Genomic DNA, 9,302 nt, shown 5'->3' with positions numbered 1-9,302 from the left:
TTTTTATTTCTTTGCCAATGATAATGATCTGTTATTTTACTTATTTTACCAAGGACTTGTGGTATTAATAATATGATAATGAAGCTGCAAGTAAAGTATGATATCAAATATCAAACTATCCAATGAGATAAAACCACAGTAAATTATTGACCCCCAATTCGAGTGAATTTCAACTTTATTATCATTCTACTTTGTACAGAAACATACAGTATTATTGCCATCCTTGATTAAGCATGTCTGCTACACAAGCATTCTGATGTTTCAACATTTCCCAGTAAAAATAATAAAGACTATTGTTTCAGCATTAGCGCTCATTGAGGGGGAAAACAGAAGACAAAAAGAGCAGATTGTGTTTTAATATCTACTGGGGAGTAATGGTATCTCTTTGAGGAAAGTTTCATGTACTTGGCTATGGGTCAGATAAACAGACAGAACAGTCTGGCCCTGTGGAAACATAAGGATAAAGGAGTTTGTGATCTATTTCCTTAACCCACTGTGCAATATTTATACAAGACATCTTCCAATGGACGCTGATTTAAAAAATGGCAGCCATGTGTACAGCAGACCAAAATCAAGAAGGAAAAACAAGAAATGGTTATAGGTATACATCCTCTAAAAAAAAGAACAAAAAAATATAGAATATATATACATTATATTAAAACATGTAAATTTAAGGATGAATTTAAAAGCAATGATCTTTACAATTAGTTGAATGACAGGAAAGAAAACACACAACTCCAACAAAAGCAGAGGAATCTAAAAGAAAGTTAAGAAATCATATACACATAAACATGCCTGCATGTTACACTAACAATACACAGTTGCATCTGCTCTACATAACACAAAACAAATTAAATCAGCAGCTGTATATTAACTATATTACATATAACTAATTTACATACAGTATAGACTTAACAGGGCAAGGTATTGGCACTGTTATGTGTCACAAAGTGCTCTCAAATATAGTGATTAACAAAAAGTCATTTATATCTAATGAAAATATATTGCATTTAAGAGACAGGAAAAAATGTACAGTGTTTGAATTATTAAGTTAGTTTGTGCTCAATGAACTTGTATTGAGAGTGCATTGAGCACATCCAATATACAGAATGTATGTGCATCTTAAAAAAAAAACAATGTAGGTTTTTGCTTGCACAGTACACAGTGTAGTAGCAGTAATATTATATCCTATATGCATTTTTAAATATTGAGTCTATCAGTCATAGTTAACCTTGTATGGATAATCTGTTATGCCTTTGTCATTTTTTAACAAGATATCTAATTTGCACTTAAAATAATGTGTTATATAGTCCTATAATATTATGTGATAGAATCCACAAGTGTACTGTATATATTTTGCGGCTTGTTCAAATATAGGCTCAGCGATCTAATATTGAGTGGATTTATGTAACAAAACAAAGAGATGATTTTCCATAAAACAAAATATATTTTGAAAAGGCTAGGAACTATAATTATACTGTATATGGTTTCTTTTCACTTATGAACTTATGTTAAGCTAGCTATATGTGTGGGTCTCCCTCATAAAAGTATGCTGTCAACCATAGGCACAAACAATTTGATTCCCTGCATGTGTTTTATCCATCAGAGTAGAGCTATAAATTCGGCCGTCCTCGTGATTCGCGAGTGTCAGTTGTTCCGTAGCCCTCAGCACAGCGGGACATAAATCTTAGGTGAGCAAAATGTCAGATCAAATAAAATGGTCATGTAAAACTGGAATGTGCAATACTTTATAAACCCACAGTGCAGAACGGGAACAAGACATTAAAATGCAAGACTAACATTCACTATCCAAAATCTTGGCACTCAAATCGTGAGCTACTATTCAATAAAAAGTTACAATGAAAACTTTACTAAAATAATACCACCTGCAGGTTTATTGTAACTTAAGTGTTTGTAACAGTCCATGGGACGATTTGGTCATCAAAACAAACCATAATGCCACTGGCACTGTTGGGGATTTACAGGCAACCGTTTTGGCATCCAAATGGTTCGCTTCAAAGATTCCAGTAGGTTGTTGGCGCCCTCTATGGGTCACAAGGTTGAATCATTTCTGTCAAAGAGCGTTATGAATCAATGTACCTGAGCAAACCATTCACAAACAGAGATTTGTCCTCCCTACACCTCTGTAGAGAAGAGCATACTCTGACGTTTACTGTCTGGAGTAGGAATCGTTTCCAGTTGTAGGAAATACAGTAATACTTGGACCTATAAAAATGAAAAGACACAAAACGATTAGCATATACAAGCAAAAAAATCCTGAAAACTCTATTATTTCTATTTGACTTTTCAGTGAAAACTAAATAGTGTACTATAAAACAGTTTGGTGTCGTACCTGAGACATAACCTCAAGTGACCAGCTGTCACTCATAGAAATAGGCTGCGTGGGATTGGCTGGAATTTTACTGTCCTTCTCAGATGGGCGGAGGAGGGTGGGACCAAACACAGTCGCGAGATTATGAAAGGACATCTTGTTGGTGCTCTCATTCTCCGCCACCCTGTCGGAACAAGCAAGAAGATTTCAGCAAACATGCAGCGTTGTCACCATAGCGATATGAAAATTAGACAGCACCTCTTCAAATGATCCAGCAGAAACAGGAAGGTCATCAGGTTGGGTTCAGGTAGCGAGAGAAGCAAGTTGAGCATACAGCTTTCCTTTGCCACACTGTCAGACAAAGCTGAGAAGAAACAATAACCAAGAACAATTATAAGCGAAAACCATTTATATCCTCATAAACTTGTGCAAGAACATCACAAGAACAACAGACCGATGCCTTCAGTGAAGTTTGAGTGGAGTTCATCAGTGAAGAGCGGCTCTGGAAGCTCTCTGAAGTAAAGCTTCAGTGTGCCGGCGATGGCGTTCACGTCCATCTCGCTCATCATAACCGAAACGTCTTTATTGTCTGTGGAGCACAAACAAAGTAGGCATCTTAAACCATACCTCCAGAGATCAGTAGCAGGACTGGTCCTGTGAAGAACTCGGGTACTCACTAGCATCAAAGGCGGCTTTCAGGGCCTGGATGTCTGTGGCCACCCCGGAGACGCGATAGATTCCCACTTCCTCCATCCCTCTGCGCTCAATCTCCTCCACACATTGTCTCACAATCAGAGGCACTTTGGAGTGTTCACGTCTGACAATAACAAACACAAAGACAAGATTCAGTTGACAATGAGTGTTCGGTTGCCGAATAATTTTTTTCTCCATTAAAGCTGTAAATTGTATAAACCCTGAACATTACAAAAATCAATTTGCATCATGATTATCATTTTAAGAAATCTTTTCTTGGAACACTTGTGGGATGTAAACCACATTTAGCATATTCTAAAACTTAAAATGTTGACTATGAACGAAAAATATCTTTATTGTTTTAGCATTCCTTCAGCCTATATTTAAACCTACATCTGCATTATGCTGATGCAACATTCCAATATCCCAAAGTCAACAGAGAAAAGAAACATTTGGTCATACTTCCTTCCTAAAACTGTCAACATGAAATATTTATTACTAGAGGCCAATATTTCACCCACATACAGTTAAAGTAAAATATGCATAGGAATTTCATTCCTAAATTCACAATTCAGTTTTTGTTGCACTCCTGCGAGGGAAGTCCTTAGTAAACATTCCTTTTAATAATCCTTACTTCCTGTAACAAAGGAAGTGCATAATGGAGTTGCTTTCTGTTTTCTTTTTTCTGTCTCCTCAGCTTTACTGAAAGGAAATGTCCCTTCCAAACCCTCATTTATGACCCCTTATTGGAACCATGCGTGCCAATGAAAACACAATCAAAAACGGGTCCCTATGTCTTCTGAGTTTTCGGAAATATGGCTGACTGGTGTTCCTCTCTGGTTTATTTTTGGTACTGACGTGACTGGTTTCCAGAAAATGTACATTTGAGTCATGCTTGAGAAAGAAACAGCAGTTGATGGCATCTGCTCTATAACATTAAACAACACCATGAGGGTTCAAGTTTTTGATTTCCTGTCAACATTTCAACAAGTTTGGCCTATACAATACAAAACATTACAATGCAAACATATTTATCTTTAAAGGGACACTCAGTAAAAAGAAAAATGGTTAGATTTAGCTTTAGTGTCTGCACTGTATTAACAGAAGAGGCCAAAGGTGATTTTCAACTTTAAACAATTGACATCTTCGCTCTTAATTCAAATTATTTTATTAGAGATGCATTAAATATTTTGTATGCATGTTGCATTGGTGTGCTTGAAGTTTAAACTGAAAGAGCTGAGAGAAGAAAATTACACATGTGCAAAGGTCAACAAATATTTCTAAAAGATCAACTCTGAGCTTTTGTTTTTCTATGCATTTTTTTTTTGTATATTCAAATAAACCAGATTCTCTAATACGCTTCTCTAATAATTTTGTCCAAGACCTTAAAGGGAACAAGTCACAAGACTTTTTTAAGATGTCAAATAAATCTTCTGTGTCTGCAGAGTACGGTATATGAAGTTTTAGCTCAAAATACCGCACAGATTATTTATTATAGCATGTTAAAATTGCCACTTTGTAGGTGTGAGCAAAAATGTGTTTTTGGGTGTCTCCTTGTAAATGCAAATGAGCTGATCTCTACACTAAATGACAGTGCTGTGGTTGGATAGTGCAGATTAAGAGGCGGTATTATCCCCTTCTGACATCACAAGGGGAGCCAATTTTAAATGACCTAATTTTCACAAGCTTGCAGACTATGGTTTGTTACTGGGTTGATCTTTTTCACATTTTCTAGGTTGATACAAGCACAAGAGACAAAATTATAGCACTTAAACATGGAAAAAGTCAGATTTTCATGATATGTCCCCTTTAAACGTTTAAAGGTGACATAGAATGATTGAACGGGGTATTTATACTTGTTCTGTGATGTGACATGTAGACAAAAAATTTTTTGTTTGGGTCTGTAATGCCTTAGAAGATTCCTAAAAACCTCTCTCAGATAGCTCTATTAGGGTGGGGGATTTTAAACAAGTGGTTTTGCACCTATTTGGCTCCCCCTACTGGCTTAACTTGCAATCTCATTACTGATTGGCTGACTTTGCTGCCACTCAAAAAATGTAGCCAATTATTTTAAAGTGGAGGGGCAGTGAGATGCCTGTGATGTCATAAGCATCAGTTTTTCAGATTGGGCCGTTTTCTGGCTGACATTTCTAAAAGAGGAATTTCTCTGGGACTGAGATGTTTAGCATGTTTAGCACTTTTGTGTGTTTGTATGTTTGTGAATGCTGGTTGACTACCATTATTCAACAAAGACAAGGTAAAAATGTTTTTCATTCTCTGTCCCATTTAATGTTTTGTCCATTTTGTACCATATACCTCTTATTTTGATGGCTTCATCTAACCTGAGGGTGCCTTATACAATCCCAGATACTGCAGATATCCCCCCTCCCAGATTTAACTTTTAAAGGGGTAGTTCATCAAAAAATTAAAATTCTGTCATTATTTACTCTCAGGTTGTTACAAACCTGTATACATTTCTTTTTTTTTCTGTTGAACACAAAGGGAGATATTTTGAGTAATATTTTTGTAACCAAACTGTTTTCGAGCACCATTGACCACCATAGTATTTTGTTTTTCTACTATCAAAGTCAATGGTGCTCCTGCTTCCTGCTTGACTTCAAATATCTTTCCTTGTATTCAGCAGAAAAACAAAATGTAGGTTTACAGGTTTAGAACAACATGAGGTTAAATAAATAATGAAAGAACTTACATTTTTGGCTGAACTATCTTCTTTGACCATAACTGTATATGAATAAATTGATGTGTATTTTTACTCACTTGGTGACAGCCCCAATTTTGACCCCAAACACTCCGGACTGTTTTCTGGAGGGCATTCTCTTGAGACTGAACTCTCTGCTGCTGAAGCGCATAGACAGCTTGACCTCAATCTGCACAGAGTGATGAACTTTATTACAAAAACATCTCACTGATGAGAACAAAACAGCTCTGTGCTCAATCTCAATCATCAAATATGAAAGCACTGTAAGCTGTGGCCATCAGCTTAATATCAACATGTCAGTGATAAATAATCCATCACTGATTCACATGCTGGTAGACAAATGATTGCTATTATAAATTTTGATTGGCGAATGCTACCTTTAGGTGAATGCTATACTATATCAATTTCATTTCACTGTCAACACACTGTCATTTTCAGATTATATACAGTACAATACTGTATATACGGTAGTGCAGAAAATATAATGTAGTACACTGATGTAAATTACTTTCTGACCATATAATAAAGATATTTTTACTTTTACTAGTAATAATCCCTTGTTGATATACAGTAGGATGAACCACACTGACCCCATTGATGCTGATCACTGTCCTTTGCCAGTCTTTACCCTGCAGCGCTTGAGGATCCAGCTGTGAAAACAGAGACAAAATGTCAATCAAGCGGATAATCCTTATCTGACCGTGACCTACAGTACATACACAGTCACCTGCTAAAAACAGCAGTTCAATGAATGTCCTTATCTACAGTAGTAAGGTTAATATAAAAATATCATTTCTTTTGAGATGTGCATTTATAATAATATATATATATATATAATATAATAATAATTAGCCACAATTGCAATAGATTTCATTTCTTTCAGTTTTAGACATTACACATTTAGTTACTATGCCTGTATTATTTTTGTCAAGGATTGACAATATCTTGAACCACAAAAATCAATTGAATTTCCAAAATGAACAGAGCAAGTATAAAATAAGATAAAATGCACACAGCCACAACAAATGACCAATCACACTGCAAATAGCGATTACTGTATCCTATATGTGAATGCTGCCACAGAACATAAACCCAATTTTTTGTCATTGATGGAAAATTTATATCAAATACTTGAATATCTAATCACTCGCCTAATAATACTATTGCAAAAAAAGTAACACAACAATTGTCGCCATCCATGGGAGGAGGTGAGGTACATTATTGTCAGCATTACCTTCGGTCTGAGCAAAGTATTGCGTACTCTACACCAGAGTCGAGAGCCACTGCTGGGATGCCTCCTTGTGCCAATGTCTACCTCCTCCTCACATTCCTCCCGTTTCTCCTCTTCTTCTGAGGTACCGTTGCTAAAAAACTCTTCATTTACCAGTTTACTGTTCACAACCTTATTCACTGTACTATAATGCCGATCACAAATCTGATCTTGGATCTGGTCCTTATTGCCCATCTCTGTCATGCTATTAAAAAGGCTGGTGGGCGTCTATTCTCACAATTGCTGAACAAAATGTAGCTTGATTCAAAGTCCCCCAGGAGTTGAGTGGTATGATACATGTACGGCAATCCCTTTCTGCTCACAGAAGCACAGTCAAAGTCTGATCTTCATGTCCAGTGGTCAGATGATGTTGGTATTTTTGTTCTCATGTCAGTCTATGTCATCTCTTGAGCAAACAAACACAGATTCAACGGCAGGGTTTTTCCACAGATGATGCACTGGGATTAACCTAGGAGAATCTCCACCCACCCCTGATATAACGCAGTGGAAGCTGACTGTAATGCAGTTGAAGCTTACAAGTTTGAAGTGCTTATATTATATTATATTATATTATATTATATTATAAGTCTTGGTTGACATCAATGAAGTGCAAAGGTGGTGGTGCTACTTTAAAAGTTCAGTGCCCGGTTGCATGAAAGTCCTTAAGCTAAGAAATCCCTTAAATATAAGGTTAAGGGTACCCTTAATAAAAAATGGGTTGCAAGAAAAACCCTTAAGTGAACCTTAAGGCTGTCAATAAGTATTTACCCTTGAATGCTAAAGTATTACCTTAAGTTCTGCTATGCGTTGCTACAAAGTCCTTAAGTCCCATTTTCCCTTAAAAACTTAAGGGACTAAAACAGGTCCCTTAACGTCACACGCGATGGCTGATTTTATGTTTTTTTTAAGAAAATGAAGCACAAACGCGCATTTCTAACAATCGAAATAATCCCTAGAGAAAAGTGATGCGCATTTATCAGAAGAATGGCGGTTTGATCGTCCGTCAAAATAAAGTGTTTCCAGTTTGAATTACTTTGAGTATTCATGCATGCGGCACTTTACAGTCTGTTATTTGCGATGTTTCATTGTACACAAATTCGCCGTCTGTTGAGCTGCGTGCGTTGATTTGTTTACGCTGTGAGATTTTGTAACCGTAGCAACTGCTTCTCCACTGCCGTGTTTTGGCAGAGACTATCGTAAAATACTTAGTATCAACACTTAGGTAAGGGTGACAGTTAAGACCTTTGTTGCAACGCTCTTAAATAAATCCCTTACCTCAGGGATTTTTTCTCCCTCAGGGAAACCCTCACTTAAGGAGTTTCATGCAACCGGGCACAGGACAATAGTGTATTCTTATAATTATATTAAGTCAATATCATTTAAGAATAGCAGTGAGCAAAATTGTAAAATTTTAATCTTTTTATTCTTTAAAAGATTTTTTCAGATTTTTATTTATTAAAGGGATAGTTCGAACAAAAATGATATTAAACCCATGATTTACTCACCCCCAAGCTGTCCGAGTTGCATATGTCCATTGTTTTTCAGACAAACACATTTTCGGATATTTTATAAAATGTTTTAGATCTTTCAGTTGATTAAATGTAATGTTACGGGGTCCACCCATAGTCCACGACCTTCAAGTCCAAAAAAAGTGCGTCCATCCTTCCCATATTTAAAACTTTATTAACGAAAATAAATACCTTCCGGTAGCGCCGCCATCTTAGTCGCGTCCGCATTCAGGATGAGAGCTTACGCAGCCTACGGAGGCTACTCTGCTGCTGCTCTGTGCCCCCGCCCTCCGAATTCGTCATACGTCACTAAGAAAAGTGTGTACACTACGCTAATACTCTCTCCTGAATACAGAGGAGTCTAAGATGGCGGCGCTACCGGAAGGTATTTATTTTCGTTAATAAAGTTTTAAATATGGATATTTCTACAACAACACCGCGCTGATTACCCTCAGAAGACCTTTGTTTATCATCCTGGAGCCATTTGGATTTAATTTGGTAAGGATGGACGTACTTTTTTGGACTTGAAGGCCGTGGACTATGGGTGGACCCCGTAACATTACATTTAATCAACTGAAAGATCTAAAACATTTTATAAAATATCCAAAAATGTGTTTGTCTGAAAAACGATGGACATATGCAACTCGGACAGCTTGGGGGTGAGTAAATCATGGGTTTAATATCATTTTTGGCCGAACTATCCCTTTAACTGAAGTTTTCCCTCTATGCAACTTGTTGCTAAAGAATAATTACCAAGGCAACTAGTGTTCATAAAATCGA

At 36.6% G+C, this 9,302-nt stretch overlaps 1 protein-coding gene across 1 annotated transcript in view; it reads right to left on the bottom strand.

The window, feature by feature from the left end:
• Nucleotides 1-157: 157 nt before the first annotated feature.
• LOC135729510 (breakpoint cluster region protein) overlaps nucleotides 158-9,302 on the bottom strand; it is a 45,002-nt gene continuing 35,857 nt past the window's right edge. The window contains exons 17-23 of the mRNA XM_065247217.2: nucleotides 6,335-6,394; nucleotides 5,804-5,913; nucleotides 3,010-3,149; nucleotides 2,787-2,921; nucleotides 2,591-2,696; nucleotides 2,354-2,516; nucleotides 158-2,226 (exon numbers count right to left, since the gene is read on the bottom strand). Of these exons, the coding sequence (XP_065103289.1) occupies nucleotides 2,137-2,226; nucleotides 2,354-2,516; nucleotides 2,591-2,696; nucleotides 2,787-2,921; nucleotides 3,010-3,149; nucleotides 5,804-5,913; nucleotides 6,335-6,394 (804 nt within the window). The 3' untranslated portion in view covers nucleotides 158-2,136. The remainder of the gene's footprint in view (nucleotides 2,227-2,353; nucleotides 2,517-2,590; nucleotides 2,697-2,786; nucleotides 2,922-3,009; nucleotides 3,150-5,803; nucleotides 5,914-6,334; nucleotides 6,395-9,302) is intronic.

This window comes from Paramisgurnus dabryanus, chromosome 11, assembly GCF_030506205.2.
Source record: "Paramisgurnus dabryanus chromosome 11, PD_genome_1.1, whole genome shotgun sequence".
Classification (NCBI taxonomy): domain Eukaryota; kingdom Metazoa; phylum Chordata; class Actinopteri; order Cypriniformes; family Cobitidae; genus Paramisgurnus; species Paramisgurnus dabryanus.
The sequence above is the reverse complement of the archived record's forward strand: the minus strand, read 5'-3'. Positions and strand labels throughout refer to the sequence as shown.